The 24,931-nt window shown below is 38.0% G+C and overlaps 2 protein-coding genes across 7 annotated transcripts in view; one reads left to right on the forward strand and one right to left on the reverse strand.

The window, feature by feature from the left end:
- The window catches only part of Vps13b (vacuolar protein sorting 13 homolog B), a 641,091-nt gene that overhangs the window by 557,829 nt on the left and 58,331 nt on the right, over nucleotides 1-24,931 (reverse strand). For all 6 annotated transcript variants that reach the window (XM_060392854.1, XM_060392863.1, XM_060392849.1 and 3 more), the window contains exons 11-16: nucleotides 24,518-24,655; nucleotides 23,501-23,588; nucleotides 22,457-22,648; nucleotides 17,857-18,026; nucleotides 14,545-14,739; nucleotides 13,300-13,424 (exon numbers count right to left, since the gene is read on the reverse strand). In XM_060392854.1, the coding sequence (XP_060248837.1) occupies nucleotides 13,300-13,424; nucleotides 14,545-14,739; nucleotides 17,857-18,026; nucleotides 22,457-22,648; nucleotides 23,501-23,588; nucleotides 24,518-24,655 (908 nt within the window). The remainder of the gene's footprint in view (nucleotides 1-13,299; nucleotides 13,425-14,544; nucleotides 14,740-17,856; nucleotides 18,027-22,456; nucleotides 22,649-23,500; nucleotides 23,589-24,517; nucleotides 24,656-24,931) is intronic.
- On the forward strand, nucleotides 694-4,278 carry LOC110540412 (U6 snRNA-associated Sm-like protein LSm3). Its single transcript, XM_060391492.1, is given in 2 exon segments — nucleotides 694-708; nucleotides 3,955-4,278. Coding segments are annotated over 2 exon segments (339 nt in total).

Here is a 24,931-nt window from a genome sequence, read left to right on the forward strand (position 1 = left end):
AACCCATGACATAGGCAGAGGCAGGAGGATATCTGAGTTCCTTATATCAGTGAGTTTATATAAGTGAGTCTCAGGTCAGCAAAACTAAGCAGAAAAACTGTTTCAAAAAGAAAAAGAAGAAGGAGGAGAAGAAGGCAGAGAAGGAGGGGAGAAGGGAAAGGAAGGGAGGGAGGAAGGAAGGCAGAGAAGAAAGGAGGAGAAAAAAAGACTCTATGAGTGAGGGGGATTACTGGGGCAGAAAGGGACAGATGGAGCAGAGAACAAAGAGATGAAAAAGACTAAGACAGGGGAAAAAAAATCAACCAACTCAAAGGATTAAGGAATCTACCAGTAGAAAAATTGTTATTTTCATAATATATGCTAATAAAAGTATTTTTAAACTACTCATTGTATATTAAATAAAATAACTGTGTAGCATAAAGGCAGCTCAGTCTCCAAGTGGATTCCTTAGTAAGGCAAGCAGGGGCTGTCTCTGGCATTAACTCAGTGGCTGACTCTCTGATCACCTCCCCCTGGGGGATGCAGCCTTCCCAAGCCACAGAGGAAGACAATGCAGTCAGTCCTGATGAGGCCTGATAGGCTAGGGTCAGAAAGAAGGGGAGGAGGGCCTCCCCTATCAGTGAACTACTGGAGGAGCATAGGGGGAGAAAGAGGAGGGTGAGTGGGACAGGGAGGAAAATAAGGGGCGGGATAATGACAGGATACGAAGTAAACAAATTGTACTAAATAATAACAAAAATTTTAAAATAAAACAACTCTGAAAGATTCATAATAAATCAATCTGTACAACTAGAGAAGCTAATCAAGGAGGATCCTGAGTAAGAGGATCACTCTTCATTCAGAAAGAAAAACAGAATGGACATGGGAAGAGGGAGAAAACAGGGAAAGGGACAGAAGCCTACCATAGAGGGCCTCTGAAAGACTCTACCCAGCAGGCTATCAAAGCAGATGCTGAGACTCATAGCCAAACTTTGGGAAGAGTGCAGGAAATCTTATGAAAGAAGGGAGAGACAGAAAGACCATAAGGGGACAGGAGCTCCAGAAGGAGACCAAAAGAACCAAAAATCCTGGGCCCTAGTGTCTTTTCTGAGACTGATACTCCAGTCTCAGAAACCCAGGACCATACATAGAAATAACCTAGAACTCCTGCTCAGATGTTGCCCATGGCAGCTCAGTTTCCAAGTGGGTTCCCTAGTAATGGGAACAGAGACTGTTTCTGACATGAACTCAGTAGCTGGCTCTTTAATCACCTCCCCCTAAGAGGGGAGCAGCCTTACCAGGTCACAGAGGAAGTCAATGCAGCCACTCCTGATGAGATCTGATAGACTAGGATCAGAAGGAAGGAGAGGCACAGGGATCTTTTCTGAGACTGATACTCCAACCAAGGACCATGCATGGAGATAACCTAGAACCCCTGCAGAGATGTAGACCATGGCAGGTCATTCTCCAAGTGGGTTCCTTAGAAATGGGAACAGGGACTGTCTCTGACATGAATTCAGTGGGGAGGGCAGCCTTACCAGGCCAGAGTGGAAAACAATGCAGCCAGTCCTGATGAGACCTGATAGGCTAGGGTCAGATAGAAGGGGAGGAGAACCTCCTCTTTCAGTAGACTGTGGAAAGGGCATGGGAGGAGAAAAGAGAGGAAGGGCAGGACTGGGAAAAGAAGAGGGAGGGGGCTACAGTTGGGATACAAAGTGAATTGTAATAAATTAATTTTTTTTTAAAAAGGGTATCTTCAAAACAACTTCACACATGAAATATAAGTAAAAAAGTTTAACGTAGGGACTCTGGAGATAATGACTTAGCAATTAAGAGCACTGGCAGTTCTTCAAGAGGAATTGAGTTCTGTTCCTAGCATTCACATGGTGGCTCACCACCTATAACTCCAGTTCCAAGGGATCCAAAGCCCTCTTCTGACCTTTGTGGGTAATACACACACAAGCAGCGCACAGACATTCATACAGGCAAAACATCCACGCACATAAAAGTAAAATAAAAATCAGTCTAAGTTTGAAGATTAACTTCTATTTCTGTCTATCCTAATGAATACAAACATTTACATATTTAGGTGCCACCTTTTATATTACTGTGAGAACCACCCCACCCGCACCGCCAATATTGTCCTAAATACGTTGGGGAAGAACTCTAATTTTATAAGGTAAATGCCTGATTTTTCAAACTTGGTTAATCAAAATATTTTCAGTAAATATCTCAGATTTTTTTTCATTTTTGCTGCTTAACTGCCATGAAATATATTTAATTTCAGAACAGAAAAATGACAAACTTGTGGAAAAAATTTCTAGAAAATATAGGCTTGGAAACATTTTTAATCTCAAGAAACATCTACCATTATTTAGTGATATTTGGCTTATTTTTTCATTTTTGGATTTTTTTCTTTTTTATTATTATCATTTATTACAATTTATTCAATTTTAATCCTGGCTACCGCCCCTTCCCTTGTCTCCTCCCAATCCCACCCTCCCTTCCTTTCTCCCCCCATGCCCCACCCCTAGTCTATTAAAGCAGAGGTCCTCCTCCCCTTCTATTTGACCCTAGCCTATCAGGTCTCCTCAGGACTGGTTACATTGTGTTCCTCTCTGGCCAGGCAATGCACCTCCCCAAGGGGAGGTGATCAGACACCCTGCCACTGAGTTCCTGCCAGAGAAAGCCTCTACTCCCCTTACGAGGAACCCCACTCTGATACTGAGTCTATGTGCTACATCTGAGCCGGGGTTTTAGGTCCTCTCCTTGGCTGGGGTATCAGTGTCTGCAAGACTCCCAGGGCTCAGTCTTTTTTGTTTGTTTTTGTTTTTGTTTTGTTTTGTTTTTGGTTCTGTTGGTCTCCTTTTGGAGCTCCTGTCCCCTCCAGGTCTATCTCCCCCTTCTTTCATAAAAGTCAATGCCCTCTGCTCAAAGGTGGGCTATGAGTCTCAGTCTCTACTTCAGAGGAATGGATGTAGAGATTGTGGTACATTTACACAATGGAATACTACTCAGGTATTAAAAAGAAGGAATTCATGAAATTTGCACTTTCAATAACCAGGAAAGGACCTCTACTTTACACCGCAGAAGATGAATCTTTCTGCAAAGAAAGAACGATCTATTCCACCCCAGCTGCCCTGCATGGGAAAGATTTCTGGGAGGAAAACAGAAACAACCAAAACTCTAACATTCATTTCTCTCTCTCTTCCTCTCCAAATCTTTAATTAGCTAAGATATACTAATTTTTAAGAAACTGTTACACCAAAGACTTAAATAACCTAAAATGAGGTTTGTAGCTTAGAGTTACATTAACCTAACATTAACAGACTGGGAGGGATCTACTTGCAAATATGTATATAATTGTGGATTAATTTAAATAACACATACAGAACATATAAACTCATGATTTTTTTAATTTGATTTTTAAAAAGACAGAACACTTGAATGGACATTTTTCCCTAGAACATATCAATTAAGCACATGAAAAATCATGAATCATAATGGTAATTCAAACTAAAACCACAATATTCCACTTCATATTTATAGAGTGGCTACTATAAAACCAAAGCATTTTTCAAAATCAAAGAGGGGGGTAAATAACACCTCTTCCAGGTACCACTGCCTGATGACACAATGATCCCAAACACTGTGACCTAAGGCCACTGTGTAGAATCCATTGAGCCTTTCACAGACTTCTGAGGATCTATAGTGAAAAGCTAACTGCTAACTGTGTGAATCTAGCTGCACCTCACCCTAACTGATAACTAAATCACACATCAACACTAAGAGGCATCTAGGCTGAACCTCACCCACCATTCAGTTCATCTAAAGCCTGAGAAATTGCAATAATGACAGAAATCTAACTCAACAATGGTGGGAAAGATAGCTACACCAAAAAAAAAAAAAAAAAAACCTCCCAATGATTTAACTGCAGAAGCTTAGATTCTATCACAGAAACCTAAAATATAAAAGGAGGGCGCAGCATTTGAAACATGTGGAAGATGTGATCAGCAACAGACTATGAATACTGTAGAGGAAACCCTGGATCTCATCAGGCTCAGTTTAGAATCGTGAATTTATGTGAAGATGAGAAACGACTGAGAGCTTCCAGGCAGATTACATGCTTATGGTCAACGTTTATATATGATCCTGGGAAATGTAGAAGAATCTGTGACAACAATAGAGATTGATGAAAAAACATATGAAGAGCTATATGAATCAACAAAACAGAACATCCCAGTGCTTTTCGTCTGGGGAGATGTTGTTCTAGTTGCCCCTCCATTGAGAGTTGGCTGAGACTGAAGATGGAGCCTTCAGGAAAGTAGGAAAGTGGAGAGTTTGCTCCTTGAGATGTAAAAGAACACTCATAGAGAGAAGCTCACATCTGTTCTGATGGTCAAAAATGACGAAAGGACCTCTCCACCCTCAAAGAAGTTCATTTGCAAGTAACTTACAGCCTCTCCAGCTAAATGACATGTTCCTTTTCTCCAGCCCTCTAGTCAGTGTAACCACTTTGCTTTTTGCAGGAGTTGCTTTGCCCATTGTCTTGCAGTTACTTTCAGGTTGTTTTTCTATAAATTAAATTTGATGTCTCCTTTTTTATTTAAAAAAAAGAAAAGAAAAGAAAAGAAAAGAAAACAAAAGAAAAGAAAAGAAAAGAAAAGAAAAGAAAAGAAAAGAAAAGAAAAGAAAAGAAAAGAAAAGAAAAGAGTAAGCAGGACAAGAAGTCCCCTCCAAAACTTAGCACTCCCATCATAAGGTTCCTGAGAAAAGCAATAAAAATGATACATGAAGCAATAATTTAATTTCAAATTAGGAAATTTAAATATGTTCAAGAAACTCAAAAAGAATATTAAAAATGCCAGAACGAAGACTGAAAATACAGGTGAATGAAAAAAGAAAAATAATTAATGTTATGAAAATAGAATTTAATAAAAAAGGGGGGGTAGTGGCATGCCTTTAATCCAAGCACTCAGGAGGCAGAGGCAGCTAGCTTAATCTCTGTAAATTCAAGGCCAGTCTGGTCTACAGAGCAAGTTCCAGGACAGACAGGGCTATGCAGAGAAACCCTGTCTGAAAAAAAAGAAAAAGAGAAAAAAAGAAGAGGCGAAGAAACAAAAACAAAATTCCTGAAGAAAAGTCAAAGCTGAAATCAAACTTGAATTGAAAAATTTAGTAAGTCAAATAAAAGAATTCAATGGAAAACCTCACCAATAGAATGGATCAAGTGAAAAACAGAAAGCTGGCATTTGAAGACAGGTTAAGGCGAATTGGATCACTCTGTCAAAGAAAATGATAAATTTAAAAAATGAACAGAACGTGAGAAATCTTGGCAACTATAAAAAAGCACAGAGAATAAACCCAGGTCAAAGACATAAGAAATATTTCAACAAAGTGCTCAATGGAACTCTCAGCCTTGGTGCTGACTGATTTAAATCACCAACTGTGCAGTTTGTCTCATTAACTGGTTTATGGTAGGCATACTTTTTAACCTATTTTATCTGAGTTTCTTTAAGCCTCTACCTCCAACTGACCAACAACCCAACACTAGGTAGGAGGGAAAAAAGGGTGGAGGGAAAAGGGGCCAAAGTTCTCCTTAGTCACTTCCAGCTGTTTAGGGGGTTCTTTGGGGCAATAGAATCTCAGTCAACAGGATATCAAGCAGTCTAGCAAATCAACAAACAGCAGCCTTCTTCCTTTTCAGAGTGTCTCAAAGCTTTCTGAGACCATGTCCTCAAACTGCCCCCTTCTCTCTCTGTGTTCTGGTATACATATGCTCTTAGAGTCCTCAGAGTTAAACTAACTGATCAGGGAAAGGCCACACAAGGCAGCTATCAGCTGTAGATAAACTAAAAGCAGCTACATATCCCACACTTGGGATTAACATAAAAATTTGTTCATGTAACATAACTGAGTTTTAAAGAAACCGAAACTTCCACTATATCTTAATACTTATTTCTTAGTTATTGGAGTGTACTAAATTTTGTAATTATTATTTTCAATTCAGAGTTGTTAAAAGAAAGGAATTAAATATACTTATAAAAATACTGTAAAAAACTATTTCAAAGCAACATGTCTTTGTTAAGATTAGAAAAATATCTTACAAATTATTGTAAGTGGTCTTATTTGCAAAAAGGCAAAACACACGCAAATAAAAATAATTTTTCTCTTTGAATGTGTTCAAACTTATTTAAACTGGAATATTTTTCTTTACATGCTTGTAGGCATATTTTACAAATGTCATCATATGTATATGAAGATGTACACATTATTAAGCCTTACTTATTTACATTTTCTTAAACTATTTAAATTTCAGCCTTGTTGCTTGAATTTAAGCAACCCTTCCTGAAAACATGGATCCTCATAAAACTCAGGAAGTAAATAAAACTTACAGGCCAAAGCAGTTCAAAATGTTACAAAATCCACAAGTTTAGAAAAGTAGTAAGAACTGTTGGGGAGGGAAGATACTCCAAGAGCTGAGCTGCCTCCAAGTTGTATAGGTAGCTGCAGTGATGCAGGCTTTACTATGACATTACTCGTGTTCCATTATAAATTAACTGAGTTAACCAAAATATCATGGATTCCATTTGTTCTGAAGACAGTCAATTCAAATGTAAATACAGTAGTCTTACTTGGGCAGAACTCCTGGTGATCTGTTTTACAAGGCTGGAAAAGAGTATGAAGGATAGTGCAGAGATGCACATTTTTAAAGCCAAGTACATTTTACTGTAAGTCATAAAGTTGAATAGAAACCTGTGTTTGTGAAAAGTGAGCATTACAGTCAGTCCTGATGAGACCTGATAAGCTAGAGTCACATGGAAAAGGAGGAGGACTTCTCCTATCCATGGACTTGGAGAGGGGCATGGGAGGAAATGAGGGAGAAAGTTGGGAGTTGGGAGGGAATGAGGGAGGGGGCTACAGCTGGGATACAAAGTGAATAAACTGTAATTAATATATAAAAAATAAAAATGTAATTAAAAAAGAAAAGTGAGCATTAAAATCTTACAGGGTCAAAATAAAAAGAAAAGAAAAAGAAAAAGAAACCACAGTAAACTCACTGGTTAAACAAGCTAAACAAGGATGTATTCCTTTCTTTTACCCTGTCATCAGTGTTCTATCTTGAGTAAATAATTGTTTATTCAGGTTTTTCTGGTTCAAGTTAGCAAAGAAAAGTTTCCTAACAGGAACCAACAAAAACAAAGAGGAGATGGATGGATGGGTTATATATGTCTGCAACCTGCAATGATGAGAAAAAACTGAGGCTAATCTGTACAGGGCAAAAATGTTAAGAAGAAGCAATTCAGATATAGCTACGTTTCCCCATCTAATACAAGGTAGTATATCCTTGTTGTATTGACAGTTCACTGTGATGGGTGATAAAAGATGCAACCTAAGCTGAGGTATCTCAACACACAATGACCTTAGGGAGGTCATTTTACTTTACATGGTATGAGATGGCATGTCTCCTTGATGAATGATATCTTAATTGACTATTCTATTGCTGTGAAGAGACACCATAACCAAGAGAACTCCTAAAAAAAGAAAACATTTAATTGAGGGCTTGCTTACAGCTTCAGAGGGTCAGTACATTATGATCATAGCAGGGAGCAAGGCGGAATGCAGGCAGGTATAATACTAGCGAAGTAGTTGCGAGCTATATCCTGATCCACAGGCAGAGAAAGAGTGAGCAAGAAGGCTTGGCAGGTCCTTTTGAAATCTCAAAGCCCATTCCCAGTAGCCACACCTACTCCAACAAGGCCACACCTCCTAATCCTTCTCATATAGTGCCATTCCCTGGTGACTAAGTATTCAAATATATGAGCTTATGGGAGCCATTCTTATTTATATCACCACAAATGGCATCTTCCTCATGAATAGAAGAAACCTCTAAAAGAGCTGATGAACTATAAATATACAGCAATCCTCAAAGTAGCAAGTTTGGAAAAATATCATTTAAAAAAAGCTGTGATGGCTAATGAGTGGCCTTTACTGCAGTCACTAAGACATAACTGAGAAGGGGATGTCTGCCAACAAAGAATATGTCTATGTTCCCATTGTAAAATACAACAGAAAAAAGACATGAAGATGCCATTCTCCACATCAGCCTCTGGTTTGGCAGAGAAAATATGGAAAAAGAGGATGAGATAGAGTTTTGGCTTGCTATGCTTTATAGCTAGCAAAATGTAAGGGAAAAAGAACACAGGTTACGGCTATAGTATAGAGCCTTTGCTGGGGTACAAAACCTTGAAATTCACAGTCAGAATCAAACAAAGGAGAATAGAAAACAGGGTAACAGAGGAGACAGCCCTCATTTCCAAAAGCTAATAATGAGGAAAAGAAAATCCATAATTTAGCTAGTAGATGGGGAGCTCCATAATGTCCTCCTTACAAGAAACTATGGTAAACAGAAAATACGCTGTAACTGGATTGCTTGAAACAGAGAAAGAGATATTCACAACCTGCCTTGTGAGACTATGCAACATAGGGTAAATGGAATAAGTTGTATTTTATTCATTCCTCCATTAAACAAAGGCTACACAGCCTGAAGCAGTATGACATTAATCAGTCTCTCTGACTGGCTGATTCATAAGCACCATTAGGAACACATGGTTATTGAAGACTGAAATCTTCCGTAATGTCAGGGCCTAGAAGACCACAGAAAAAAAAGAAGCATTACTGAGAGAACGGGATGTGGGAGAACAAAATGTATATTGCCCGTTCATGAAGCCAAATAGAAGTATGCTCACAGGACAGCTAAGAAAGTTGTCGATAGCTCACTCAGGATCATCTTTTCCAGATCCCACCATTTACCTGCAAATTTCATGATTTCCTTGTTTTTTATTGCTGAGTAATATTCCGTTGTGTAGATATACCACAATTTGTGCATCCATTCCTCCACTGAGGGACATCTGGGCTGTTTTCAGTTTCTGGCTATTACAAATAAAGCTGCTACAAACATGGTTGAGCAAATGTCCTTATTGTGTACTTGAGAAACTTTTGGATATATGCCTAGGAGTGGTATAGCTGGATCTGGAGGAAGCGCTATTCCTAGTTGTCTGAGAAAGCGCCAGACTGCTTTCCAGAGTGATTGTACAAGTTTACATTCCCCCCCCCAGCAGCGGAGGAGGATTCCCCTTTCTCCAAAACCTCTCCAGCATGTGTTGTCCTGAGTGAGCTATCCCAGAAGCAGAAAGATGCACACGGTATATACTCACTCATATAGAAATATATACTAAAATCTGTTCACCTAAAGAAACTAATCAAGAGGGAGGACTCTTGCTAAAATGCTCAATTCCTATCCAGAAAGGCAAAGAGGCTGGACATCAGAAGAAGGAGAAGAGGAAACAAGTCAGGAGCCTGACACAGAGGACCTCTGAAAAGCTCTGCCCTGCAGACTATCAATGTAGATGCTGAGACTTATGGGCAACCTTTGGGCAGAGTGCAGGGAATCTTATGAAAGAAATGGGAAATAGTAAGATATGGAGAGGACAGGAACTCCACAAGGAGAGCAACAGAACCAAAAAATCTGAAAAATCTGAAAAATCAGGGGTCTTTCCTGAGATTGATACTCCAAACAAGGACCATGCATGGAAATAACCTAAGACCCCTGCACAGATGTAGCCCATGGCAGTTCAATATCCAAATGGGTTCCATTGTAATAGGAACAGGGACTGTCTCTGACATGAACTGATTGGCCTGCTCTTTAATTACCTCCCCCTGAGGGGGAAGCAGCATTACCAGGCCACAGAAGAAGACAATGCAGCCACTCCTGATGAGACCTAATTGACTAGGATCAGAAGGAAGGAGAAGTCCTCCCCTATCAGTGGACTTAGGGAGGGGCATGCATGCAGAAGGTGGAGGACGGGAGGGATTGGGATGGGAGGAGGGAGGGAACCAGAGGAGGGATACAAAGTGAATAAAGTGTAATTAATAAAGGGAAAAAAAAAGAAAGAGGTAGAATCGACTATGGAACTTTAGAGACTGCTGTTTCCCATGGTAGGATGTGATCTTGGAGGTAGGAGAGGTGATGGTAAATCTAAATAATTCAGACAATGTTGTGGCCTGAATATTCAAGGGTACTCCATGTATTCCTGTGTTTGAACACCTGCTTTCTTGCCAGTGATGCTGCCAACTTGTTTGAAAAGGCTACAACATTTAGGAAGTGAAGCTATGCTGGAAGAAGTGGGTTACTGTGGTGGACCTTGAAGCTTTAGGGTCTAGCCTCTGCCTCCTGAGTTAGCTATAATGTGGCTGTCAGTCTTCTGCTTCTGGCACCATGCTTTCCCCATAATGCGTTGCATAACATCAAAGCAAGAACCAAAATAACCCTCCCCAACTTAAGTTGCTTCTCATTACATTCAGCAACAAGAAAAATATAACTAAAAGATACCAAACTACAAATTAAAAAAAACATTAAAGGAATCAAGATATGTTTGAGAAAAGGACAAAGCAAATAAAAAAGTCACTCAAAGGCAAAGGTGGCAAAATATGGAAAGTCAAATGCTGGGCTGTTAAGCATCTGGAACAGGTAGGTGCCTGTTTATGTCTAACCAGAAAACATCAACAAGAAGGTGTTTTTATATTTCATTCTGCCTTTTACAATAAATAACAACATAATTGAGATAACAGTTTTCTGAAGCACTTAGTAAAATTGATACCAACATATGAACTACAAAAATAAAAATCCTGTTTTTGGTTTTGGGTTTTTTTGTTGTTGCTGTTGTTTTTCCTTGAGACAAGGTCTTACTATTCACTGTGTGGCCATTGCTAGTCAGATCTCACTATGTAGACCAGGCTGCCTCTGTCTGCTGAGGGCTACCATGGCTGGCCCACATGTCTTAACAGATCAGAATATAAAATGTATTTGCACAAATGAAATATACCATGTACATAAAGTTAAATCAATCTGTAAAAAATGATATATGAGAAAAATTACATTTACTAAGAGAAACCTAACCAAAGAAACATTAAGAGTAACTTTAAAATGGCTTCACTTCACAGAATTCATTCAAAAGTTAATTATAATATGTTTTTTATGAACTCTCTGGATTAATGGGCAAATTTCTGTGAAAAGATGAACAATTACCTAACCAATTTTACTTTCAAATTGTACATTATTAAAGGAACATGATTATTTTTTTAATACCCATACCTGGATTTTTCTGGAAGTTACTTTAAATGAAAGTCTACTTTAAATGAAAATAACTGAAGACATATTATATAAATAGAAGACTGCTAATTTGAAATACATGTCTTTACTTGTTCAACCATGTTTGTAGCTTTATTTGTAATAGCCAGAACCTGGAAACAACCCAGATATCCCTCAATGGAGGAATGGATTTCGAAACTTTGTTACATTTACACAGTGTAATACTACTTAGGTATTAAAAAGAAGGAATTCATGAAATTTGCAGGCAAATGATGGGAACTAGAAAAGATCATCCTGAGTGAGGTATCCCAGAAACTGTACATACTCATGGTATATACTTACTTGTAAGTGGATACTAGACCTATAATATAGGATAAACACTAAAATCTGTACACCTAAAGAAGCTAAGCAATAAGGAGGACTGTGGGTAAGATGAGATCAATCCTCACTCAGAAAGACAAATGGGATGGACATAGGAAGAGGGAGAAAACAGGGAACAGGACAGGAGCCTATCACACAGGGCCTCTGAAAGACTCTACCCAGCAGAGTATCAAAGCAGATACTGAGACTCAGAACCAAACTTTGGGCAGAGTGCAGGGAACCTTATGAAAGAAGGGGGAGATAGAAAGACCTGGAGAGGTCAGGAGCTCCACAAGGAGACAAACAGAACCAAAAAAATCTGGGAACAGGGGTCTTTTCTGAGACTGATACTCCAACCAAGGACCATACATGGCAATAACCTAGAACCCCTGCTCAGATGTAGCCCATGGAAGATCAGTCTCCAAGTGGGTTCCATAATATGGGGAACAATAACTGTCTCTGACATGAACTCAGTGGCTGGCTCTCTGATCACCCACCCCCGCGAGGGGGGAGCAGCCTTGCCAGGCCACAGAGGACAATGTAGCCAATCCTGATGAGACCTGATAAGCTAGGGTCAGATGGAAGGGGAGGAGGGGAATGAGAGATGAGGGAGGGAGGGTGGGACTGAAGAGGATGAGGAATGGGGCTACAGCTGGGATACAAAGTGAATAAACTGTAATTAATATAAAAAATTTAAAAATTTAAAAAATGGCAAAAAAATAAAAAATAAATATAAGTAAAAAAAAAAAAAATTGTCTCCCCAACCCCCAAGGGAGGAGCAGTCCTGCTAGGCCACAGAGGAGGACTTGCAGCCTGTTCTGAAGATACCTGATAAAACAGGGAGGGTGGGATTGGGAGGGAATGAGGGAGCGGGATACAGCTGGGATACAGAATTAATAAGATGTAACAAAAAAAATTAAAAAAAGAAATGTGAAAAAAAGAAATACATGTTTTTAATATAAAAATATTTCACTAGAAGATAATTTCACATATTACACAGTTATTTCTTCTGTTTAAACAGTTAACTCTATATTTTAAAACATTTACTTTTCACTAAAAAAAATAACAGAAAATATTACCTTTCCTTCTAAAGATTTCTTAGAATCTTAAGGAAGTATGGCCTTCACATAGAGTAAGCAATCCTGAGTAAAAATGATGAGGGTAAAGAATCTTCCAAAATGCAGTTTCTAAACAATTCCTCTCTATATTATGGGTATAATGCTGAGTAAATGTGAAATTATTTACTAGACAAATACCATGTACTACACTTCTTCCACCAATCTATGTAGCTCCCAGGAAGGAAAGGTCACATATTTTTGCAGTCCCTGATACTCTAAGAGACAGTAGCATGTGCCTCTACTATGAAGTAAGTTATTGCCCATCAATAGTCCTCCCTACTACAAAAGACACTGGAAACGAACACATTACAGAGAATGAAAACAGTGAGTTGTTATGATAGCTCAGCAAATAAAAGTGCTTACCAGCAACCCAAATATCTGAATTCAATCCCAGTCCTACATAATGGGAAAGAAGTCACACCACAGTCGTCTCCTGACTTACACATGTCATGACACATAAATACACACACATACATATCACATGTACACATACAAAATAAATAGCTGTAATACTTTAATTGTTTTAAGTTTAAAAAAAAATGGAGGTTTTCATTTCTAATACAATTTCAATTTAAGATTTTGTATAAAACTAAGACATGGGCATAAGACAAACATGTTTAGATTTTTTTAATCCAGAAATTTTAAAATAAAAATGAACATAAACCATTTAACAAGTAATTAACTACTTACCAAAGAGTAGGGAGGTTCAGAAGCTTCCCATAAAGGGCAGTGCTGAAAGAAGGAATAACTGGTGCAGGTGAGCAGTAAGATCCACTAGGATCCAAACATGTCAGTCCTGCTTGAAAACCAAAAACCTGAAAGATCAGAACACAGTCCAGAGTTCAGAGGTGAGTGAACATGAATGAGATGTCAGTACCAACTGCACCATAAATGTTGCCATGTTTGTTCCACTTCCCAAATAAAGCTCCTAGAAAACATGTCTTTCTATTTGAGATGACTTCAATACTTTAAAGTTAAAATTGATTTGAAGAGACCTAAAACTATTCTTTACTGTTCTGTTTTCTACATTGGAAATATATAAATGAAGATTTTTTTAAGCGCCAATGTACCAACTGAGAGCAGGGCTCTATTTGGGAAGGTCTTTAATCTTTTTCATCAAGCCTTGCACATGAAATCCAATGCACTTTTGGGATAAAACTAGGATGCTTATATGACTTAAAGTTGTTTGCCACGAAGCCTAAGGAACTGAGCTCACTATCTTCAACCCACCTAGTGGAATTATTTTTCACAAGTTGTCCTCTCACCACCACATACACCCATAACATTACTATGGGTGCCTGGTAGCAAGCACCCTTACACATTGAGCAATCTCACTGACCCTATAACTATTTTTAAATATATCTTTTTTTTTTTTATGTTTGGGGTGGAAAGACCAGAGAAATTAACTGCCTCAGAAGCATGCAAATCTGAGTTTGGTCTCTAGCGCCCATGTTTAAAAGCCAGCCACAGTGACACATGCCTGTAACCACGCATATGCATATGCGTATGTGCATGCCTGTCTGCACACAGGCTCGCTAAACAAATTACAACATTTCCCTTTACATCAAGAAATTAATGTGAGCCCAACAAGAGGAAAGTGACTACAGCCAAGTTACCACCTCCTTATGAAACACTACACCGACATTAACGTCTCCTTTCAAATAAATCCTGGCCTTTTTAAAATACCCATATTAAACATTTTTCACACTGCTTGCAAAATTCATTATGGGTGATATTTTCAAATCTTCAAAACTATAAAATTATAGTTGCCATACTTTTTAATTATACAGGAGAAGTGACTAAATCTTACTTAAATCTTATCTTATTAAATATCGATTCTCTAAAATTACAACCTTAAGCACACAAAAAAAAAAAATCATTTGGTGTTCTTGAAGTGAACAGATACTAGCAAACAGGAAAATTCTCTTCCCTTACCTTAAGGTAGTAGTGGACATAGCAATAATGAAGAAGATTATCAGAAGGCTGAGGGAGGCTGCTGACGACATGCACCAACTGTTCAGCATACATGGGAACAGAATGTTCCAAATTAATTTTATCCACCAATATCTGAAGGGATGGCAAAGGTCGAAGTAACTGGAAATTTGTGGCATTCATGAAGTTACTTGAGTTCTAGAAAGTAATGATATTAAATTTTACATTTTAGCAGAACAATGACTGATCATCCCTCTGAAAAAACTTCAGACCCTCATATTTCATAGTGAGAAAACTCTCTAGAAATGCCTCTGTTACAACTCTGGTGAAATAACCAAATACAAATGTCTTCCGGATATTCCAAGTATGCCTTGACTTTTTTTTTTCCTTTTATTTTCTTTTTTTTTTTTTCCTTTTCTTTTTCTTTTAGGATTCCCTGATGCTACAAGTAAACCCTCAAATATAAGGCAAACTTCACTCAACAAACCTTTAAAGAAACCAATCCTGAAATCCTGAATCCGAACCTGAAAGAAAGTGACTAAATAAAGAGATGGTATACATTAAGTTATGGCCCATTTCAGAACACCCCTAAATTAGATGTGTGTCTTCCAGATCACAAAGAATGCGTTTTAGGTAAAACACTCTTTATCTTGAGACAACCTATGTTACAAGCTGTTTCTCTAATCAAAAAGCCAGTAATATTACAGAGAAACAATGTGGCTAGTTGACTGACTTGGAACATAGAGTACCCTCACTGTTTTGTTTTGGTTTCCTTCTTTCCTTCTTTCTTTCTTCCTTTCTTGGTTTCCTTCTTTCCTTCTTTCTTTCTTCCTTTCTTTCTTCCTTCCTTCCTTCCTTTCTTTCTTTCTTTCTTTCCTTCTTTCCTTCTTTCTTTCTTCCTTTCTTGGTTTCCTTCTTTCCTTCTTTCTTTCTTCCTTCCTTCCTTCCTTCCTTTCTTTCTTTCCTTCCTTCCTTTCTTTCTCTTTCTTTCTTCTTTCTTTTTTTCATTATCAGTAATTGTGAAACTACTTTCAATTCAGTTATTGTTTTGTTTTCCTTTCCAAATAACCTTACTTTAGATTCCTATGGTGGGAAGGGGAGACAACAATGAACCACACACCAGTCTGAGGTGTGAAACACAATGAACCAGTGTAACACCTGCCCATTTGAAGAACTCCAGAAGGCTGTTTCCCTTTCCAGGCAATACGAAAAACAACATTCTCCCTTCGGTTGATGTACCTCTCTTTTTGAACTTCATATAATGGAATCATAGAGAATACTGTCTTTGACTAAACATCTGTGGGAACTGTGTATGTTCTTCATTCTTTAAACAAACATATGCAACATTCCAGAGTGGTTCCTTTATTTCTGATAATACTCTTTCTTTTTTTTTTTTCCTTTAAACAGGGTCTATGTAGCTCTGACTGTCTGGAACTTGCTATGTAGACCAGGCTGGCCTTGAACTCACAGAGACCTGCCTGCTCTGTCTCCCAAGTGCTGGGATTATAGAAGTGCAACCAGCATGCCCAGCTCAATTTCTAATACCTGAAACTTTTTTCTTGATGTCACTAGGGTTAAAGTCCATATGTAAAAATCCCAATATCTTAATAAACTGTAAGAGTTTACTAGCAAAAGCTGTTCTAAATTTTTCCTTGACTTCTCCTTCATTTTTGAATTATACTTTTGTGAGATACCCAGTTCTAGTTCCCCTGAATCTTTAGCAATTCCACTCTTCCTTCTTCTTGCTTGTGTGGTTTCTTAGTATAAGGTAGTTGTGCAGTCATCTTTGACCGTTTGTAGAAAGTGTACTTCTTCTTTAGCTTTTGTTTTAAAAGATTATTTTAGGTTTTTATTTCATGTGGTCTTTTGCCTGCATGTGTGTCTGTGTATGGATGTGAATCTGGTACCTACAGAGGGAGAAAGGGGTATTGGGATGCCTGTAACTGGAGTTACAGATAAACTAAGCTGCCATGTGGGGAACCAAAACGGGGTCCTCTACAAGACCATCAAAGTGCTCTTAACTGGTATGCCATCACTCCAAATTTATATGGCTCTCTAAAGAGTGTTTTGCTTGCAAATGACTTATATAGATGTGTTTTTTTGTTATATACATTTCAGTTGTTACACAGTTTGGGATGTTTTTTCTTGTTTCTAAGTCATTTTTTTCTGCTGTGTCTCTTACTTTTGCTTATTTTTATTGTGATATTCTCAAATCATAGATTTGCCCCTCATCCATATCAATTTGCAAAGGGAAAATTGCTAGCAAAGAAACTTTACTGAGAAAATGACTCAAATCATGAAATTCCATTGATACCGCTAGCTAGCTCCTAAGCTGCCCTTGTCCAAAGTAAATTCTTATTATCAAAAAAACAACACTGAAAGAGCAAAGTAGAAATTTCACTACAAACATGGTATCAGTATCAAGAATTAGAAATAAATCCTAGACAGTAAGCACTGGCTGCTTTTCCTTGAGCCGTTATGAGCCGTTATAAGGGCAACAACGTATCAGCAGTAAGTTCAAACAGAAGTGTGTTAGTACTAAGCCATCCTGCTTCTGGTTCTAAATGGGAACAAGGTAACTTGTTTAGATGATTGGCTTCTGCCATTCAGGTAAGATGTAAGAATGTTCTGAATACCACTCGTGAAGTACAGCTGCAGTGTATGATAAATGCATGCTCTATCACACATGGTAGAAGTAACTTGGCCCTTGTACTGCAGTGATGTCATGAGGAACAGAAGCTGACAGCAATGCTGACTTTGCCTCTGTTACGTAATGAAGAAATTAATGACAGGCGCGATGACTGAACAGGTAAGGCCACTTGCCTGTACCCTAACCCACACGGAGTAAGAGAGAGCCGATATACATAGGTGGTCCTCTAACCTCCAAAAGTGTGCTACGGCATACAAGGCAAGGACAGAGAGACACAGAGACAGACAGACAGACAGACAGAGAAAACAAATGGAATATTTTTTAAAAAGAAATCATTAATTCAGCAAAGCTTTTGATTTAATTCCTAAATATACAACCCTTTGAAAATAAGAATTCAAGATATAAAGCAACTACCTGAGGTAATACAGCAGTATATGGTCTCACTTCCAAAAGACACGATTCAACATTTTTTAATACAGCCTTATATATTTTATACAGCTTTAGCATAGTTTTATTAAAAATATTTACTATTACCTTCTAAAAATCAGGAACTATAATTATAGAGTTTACTTTATCAAGCGAAATATATACACAAATACATTTTAATTTAATAATCCAAATTATACATGCACCACTGAAAACATGTTACTGAACAAGAAATATACCTTTCCTCCCTTGATGACAGGAAGCAAATGGTCAAGTAAATTGAATTCTGCCATGAAAATTGTGCAAGTACATTTGAGCAGAGTAACACTTGTATGCCGTGTAGGAATATATTCCTCCAAAGAAGCCACTTCCTCGGGATTCAGCACGGTTTCCTTTTCATCCTTACTCTCTGAAATAAAAATGATAAAAATTCAATAAAGAATATTTTAAATAAGTTAATTTTCTTAGCCAACTAAACACTGAATGAATCAGTTCCCCAAATTTTAAGGGCAATTCTGCAACAATGCAACAGTCATAAAATATGTTACTCTAGACTATAATACAAATCACTGGATAATATAAATGTATAAATATGTGCTATATAGAAATTAAATGTTTTATTTTAAGATATCTTTTCAGGAATTCCTAATTTATTTCTTTAAAAGAATATCAATTTTCTGGACAGTAAAATATCATTAAAATTAAATGTATAAAGACAGGACACAAAACAGAGAAACCCATTTGCCATAGCCAGATAAAGATACAGAAAGGAAGACAGAGATCCCAACAGACAGACATTTTGGATTTATCTATTCTCTGTAAGAGTGTTTTGCCTGCACGTGTGTCTGTGCACCACAGAGGGGCCTAGGGCCGGCAGAGGGCAGAAAACATTGCCAGATCCCCTGGAACTGGTGTTATATAGATGGTTAGGAGCGGCAAACTAGGTACTGGGAATTGAGTCTGAGCTTGAAGCGACAAATGTTCATAACCCTGAGCCTCATTCCAGCCCCCAAAATGGATATTTATTAAAAATTTAAAACCACCTAAAAATAATTACGTAAAATGCTATTAGAGTAACTTACCCAACTTAACTAAAATGTGACTTCTTCAAACAGCCAAACATTATATAAAAAGCTAGACAATATTATTAGGTATCATATAACTGCAAATGAAGTGGCAGTATAATAGAATTGCACATCCACTAAAATGGTTAAAATTTTAAAGATGGAAATTACAAAATTTTGACAGACACCTGAAGAAAAGTCAGAAAACTCTTTCTGTAGCATCATACACATTAGGCTTTGTGGGCCAGACTGTGCAGTCCATCATAATTACTCAGCCTACCACTGTAGCACAAAAGTAGCCAAAGACAATGAGGAGCCACATGAGCTCCAACAAATCTGTACCAATAGGACTTGATGTAGCTAAGTAGTTGCCTAGCATGTATAAGGTGTTGGGTTCAAAACACACCTAAACATTAAGACATTCACATTTAAATTTCATATAATTTTAATCTGTACAAAATGAAATTCTTTAATTGTTTAAGATATAAAACTACTTCTGCCTATAGGCCATAAACATCTGGTAGCAGACTATAATCTGATCAAAAGCAAATGGAAGTTTCATAGTCAGTTTATAGATGTAAAATGGTTCAACCACTCACCAACGCAATTTGGAAGTACCAACTGAAAGTGAAAATGTATAATCATTTAAGCTAGTGCTTGCTATGAAAATAGCAAAAGAACTAATAATGAACCAAATCTTCATTGAAAGTAAAATGGGCAAGTAAATTGTATCTACTTTTAAAAACTCCTATATAGCAAGTAAGAACATATATCTCACAAAAGAACATTTACCACAAATATAGAAAAGAGCAAATGCTGTATGATTCCATTTATAAAAATTAAAGTCAATAACATGCCTCTAATCCCAGCACTCTGGGAGACATATGCAGATAATCTGTAAGAGTTCAAGGCCAGTCAGATCTACATAGCAAGACCTAGGCTATCTGAAAGCTACAAAATGAGACTTTATTTCAAAAAGAAATAAACAAACAAACAAATAAGTGGCGGATGGATGGATGGATGGATGGATGGATGGATGGATGGATGGATAAATGGAACATTCAAAAACTCAAAGTACGGTCAGTATCCAGCTAGGGGGATCCAAGATGGCAGCACCAAAAGGACACTGTGTGGGATGAGCAGGACAGTAGTGACTGCACAGCAAACAAGAGAGCGAACTTTGCACCCTAAAACACCAGTGATCGTGTTTCCCAGATGAGAGGAAACCCCACAGTGTGGGAAGCAATCAGGGCCATTCTCTGATCACCCAGATAAATCCCATTAGCAGGCACTTGGTCACCAGCCAAGAGCCATACGCCTGAGTGCTCTGATCACCACCCAAGACAGAACTGTGGGCCACACAACACCAGAGACTGGGATTTCCAGTCGAGTAAAAACCCCACAGTGAAGAAAGAAATCAGGACCAACCTCAGGTCACCCAGTTAATCCCTGGAAAAGGTCCCTGGCTCCAGCAGGTGCTCAGCCACCAGCCAAAAACACATGCCTGTGCACCCGACTCACCGCAGACAGAACTGCGGGCCCAAACACCAGAGACTGGGTGGCCCTGTTGGGACGAAATCCGACTATGAAGGAAACATCAGGTCCAACCTCAGGGCACTCAACTGACCTCCCCACACACACACCTGAAAAGTTCTCAGGGAAAGTTCCCAGGACCCTGCAGGCAGCCAGTAGCCAGCACAGAGACCCTCACCTGCATGCTATACTTGCCATCCCAGACTGAACTGTGGAGCACAAAATACCACATACTGGGTCTCCTTGTCAGGAGGAAACATCAGATCCGACCTCAGTATACCCAGCTAATCCCCTGAAAAATCCCTGGGTTCCTGCAGGCTCCAGGCTCTAGCCTCTTGCTGCACCCATGAGTGCTGCACTCACCTGACACTGATTACCTCATGGGTACTTGGGCACAGAGCTCCAAACTCAGACCTAAAGAAACCTGGAATCCACGGGATCAGCCCACGGACATTGCTCCACGGCACAGCCTGTCTCTCTAGCTAAACTTACCAAGTCGCAGGCCTCCCTGGTTCTTCAAGAAGGCTGTTCCCAGCAAACACAGTGTAAGAGCAGCAATAGCTGCTCACTAAATTCAGAGCAAGAAACCCAGTGGCAGGGCATCTGTCTCCAAGAATTCTCCTGGTGAGAGGAGAGGCGCCCTGACTGCCAATGACCACAGTTAGCAACCAGGTCCATACACCTGAGATGAGCTGTGGCAATTCCTGAGAAGGAATTCGATGACCATATCCTAAAAGCTGAGGAGGCCTCCTTCAGGAACAACCATGTTCCTGCCAAGGGGACTTCTACTCACCCCAGGATTCCCACAGGCACAAGAAATAAGAGCAAACACAGCCAGATGGTTAGAGGCCAGCGTAAAAGCATAACCAACAAAAGCCAAAGCAAAATGGCATCTCCAGAACCCAGTTATCCAGAAGAAAGTAGCCCTGGACACCCTATCATAAGTGAAATTCAAGAAGATAACCTTACATCTATGCTTATGAAGAGGAGAATGAAGGAAACAAATAAAATGACTAAAGAAATAGAGAAAGATAAATTCAAACAGATTATGGCCATCTGGAGACAGGATTGTCATAAGGAGAGCAACAGAACCAAAAAATCTGAGCACAGAGGTCTTTTCTGAGACTGATACTCCAAACAAGAACCATTCAGAGATAACCTAGAACCCCTGCACAGATGTAGCCCATGGCAGCTCAGTCCCCAACTGGATTCCCTAGTAAGGGGAACAGGAGCTCTCTCTGACATGAACTCAGTTGCTGGCTCTTTGATCACCTCCCCCTGAGGGGGGGAGGCAGCCTTACCAGGCCACAGAGGAAGACAATGCAGCCAGTCCTGATGAGAACTGATAGGCTAGGGTGCAATGGAAAGGGAGGAAGACCTCCCCTGTCAGTGGACTGGGGAAGGAGCATGAGAGAAGAGGGAGGGTGGGTGGACCTGGGAAGGAATGAGGGAGGGGGCTACAGCTGAGCTACAAAGTAAATAAACTGTAATAAATTTAAAAAAATTGTTTTAAGTAAGGATAATGGCAATCCTTGAAGACTGGAGATACGGTTCAGCACTTAAGAACATTTCTGGGTTTCCAAAGTAGCAAAATTTGGTTCCCAATACCCATCAGAAGGCTTATAACCTTCTGTACACAGTGCATTTATTCTCTTGGTGTCTGTGTCACCTGTAAACAGGTGATATACATTCATTCAAACAAACATGCATACCCATAAATAAAAACTTACATGAACAAAAAAGTGAGCACTGACATTCAAATACACTGTGACTCCATAAGTGAGATCTTAGCCAGAATCCCATACTCTCTCACTATGCTATTTTCTTCCTCTATGGAGTTACTTCATCGCAAGTAATTTTTTTAAATCTATAATAACTGGTTCCACAGCGTTTATTAAAATTATTTGTACAGAAAACTAATTTTAATCAGTAGTTCTTAAGTTTTCTTCAATGTTAAATCTGCATGTTCAGGTCGAGTTTCACAAATACATACAGAAAAAGACTATTAAAAAGCAGGACAGTGAAACACTGAGAAATATGTCATATCAAGTTCTTATGCCAAAAACTTCCAAATTTCATTTATAACATTTCCACAAACTTCAGTCTCTAATTTGAGATGTATACATGAAAGCCCATGCTAACAGGTAAAATATAACAGAAAGGAAGTAAACAACACAGGGAAAAAAATAAGTCACACAATCAGTGAAATATTTGGCAAATAAGAATTAAGCCAAAAACAAACCTAGTTTTAGCCTGCTGTATGGTTCATATTCATGTTCCAGAGCACAAACAACCATCTTCAGAATCCGATGTACTGCACTGCTGTCCAAGCGGAAATCCAGAGGACCTATGACAAGGCTCTTGGTAGACTTTTCTTGGACTATTCCCAAATCTTCATTTTTCCCCGAAGGAAAGTCCTGCTGATTTGCTGGACCTAGAAGAAGTAAATTTTATACTAGTACTTTAAGCTTCAATCAGATATAAAAAGTGAATGCATAAATGTGGTATTTAATTCTAACAAAAACTATACTTACAAAAACAATGCAAAAAAGTAAAGACAAAAATTTACTGAAATGTCCTCTCTCTTTATAAAAAAAAAGACCTTACCTTCAAGATCAACCCTGAAGTTTTCAACTCTTCAAATAAGCTGTCGTTTTCTGACCTAGACCTCTCCTAGCTCCTTATTTATAATACTGTGCTTAAGATAATTTATAATCTCATTTGCTTAAATGACTGTTTAAACCAGTGTTTAGCACCGAAGTAAGTTATTTCTATTTTTTGCTCATAACAACAAACTTTAATAAAAGTATCTACATAGTCTTCAAACTGTATTTAGTACAGAAAAAAGAAGTACTTGTTTTCTCTGAAATGTTAAAATGAAATTTTATATACAATTTTTATATTTACTATGAATAAATAATAATATTAGTTGGTATTTTAAATGTATTTCCAAACAGCTATATAGAAACAGATTTAAAATGCCAGAATCTATTAGAATTGTCAATTACAACACTATAACTCTATTACAATTCTATTAAAATTAAAATTCTATTACAACACTAAAATTAAACCATTCCCCCTAAAATACCTGGAGATAAGAGTAATATAAGAATTAAGCCAAAAACAAACCTAGTTTTAGCCTGCTACATGGTTCATGTTCATGTTCCAGAGCACAACCAACCATCTTCAGAATCCGATGTACTGCCAAGGGCCAACTAACTCTGAAGATACCCTTATTTTCTGCTGCTTAAGAAAAGGTAAATACATAGCCAAGAGAAACCAATACCTTTGCCACTGCTGTGCTCCATTGTATACAGGTAATCCATGTAAAAAGCACCAAACCTTTGCATGCCAGCTATTTCAGTATATGTCTCCTATCAACAAGGAAATACAAACAGAACATTGAAGAGAAGAACATGTTAAAACAGAATAAATCTGATTCACAACCATATGAGAACTGCATCAACTCATAGGATTGCCAAAACAAAACAAACAAGAGATGTAACCCGAAGAATTCACTAAGTGATATTCCCCTAATGCAGACCTCACCAGAGGCTAGCCATACTTGTAGCAGACACTTTGAACACTGTATCTATAATGTCTAGTCAATGAATAGCTTTAGTGGAGTAAGTACTACACATCCTAGACCTCTATCACTATCACATAACAGTCCAATATTGTACCCTCTCAAACAGAGTTAGTCCATAATTACTTCAATATACCGACAGGAAACATATCAAACAATGAAGATAGACTGAAATCTGTATTCATCACACCAAGTAAATTAGATTTTTAGTTTAACTATGAAAGTCAATCTCAGTGAAAATAATTAAAATGTAAATTATAAGATTGCACTATACAAATACAAAGGTAACTTTTAGATTTATCTGAAAATGCACTAATATTCTATAAGTATATTAATACATTTTACATGAAAAATTGAAAAAGAAAGACTAAAAAGTATGCAGTGGAAAGTGAAGTTTGTTTCTTTTTACCAATCTTACAGTTTAGAAACAAAAAAATTAATAGTTAATTCTGTGTGTTTCCTCCATAAGTAATTAACTGCTGTAAAGTATAAACGTAAAGGTTGTGGTATAACTAAAGTTATACCACAAAAAGCTAAGCATTTCTGAATATGTTCACACCTTTCTAGGTGTAAAACCTGGATCAAAACATTCCAAATGTTTCAACAAGCCAAAAGTGCTTTAAAAAGGACTGGGAAGAAAACAGCAATCACAATGTATTCACATAATGTGTTCACCCAACAGCAATAAGAAGTTAGCTCAAATATGTATCCCCTGACCTTATGGTGAGCTGCATCCAAGATAAACTCCGCACGAGTGCCATTGTTTTCTGGGCTTCGGTAATCAAACAATGAATTTGTAAGGTATGTTAAACCTTTTGTACTCAAATTTTCACCACAAATGAAGAAGCAGGCTTCCTAAAAAATTAATGTATAAATTCTGAACCGGAGGAAAAGTCATTAGACTATTAAAGAAAGTTTTTTTTTATACTACAGTCATTTAGCACTCAACAGAAATCACTAATGCTTGAGGTCACATAAAAATGAAAGGAACATTATCTTCATGTGTATTGCTTATTTTGACAAATAAAATTAAACAAACAAAAAAGGAATTCCAAGCAACTGGCATAAACAACAAAGAAGCAATTATGAATGGAATATATTTGCGATAATTATCCAGGACTTAAGCGCTAT

The sequence above is a fragment of the Meriones unguiculatus genome, chromosome 1, assembly GCF_030254825.1.
Source record: "Meriones unguiculatus strain TT.TT164.6M chromosome 1, Bangor_MerUng_6.1, whole genome shotgun sequence".
Lineage (NCBI taxonomy): Eukaryota > Metazoa > Chordata > Mammalia > Rodentia > Muridae > Meriones > Meriones unguiculatus.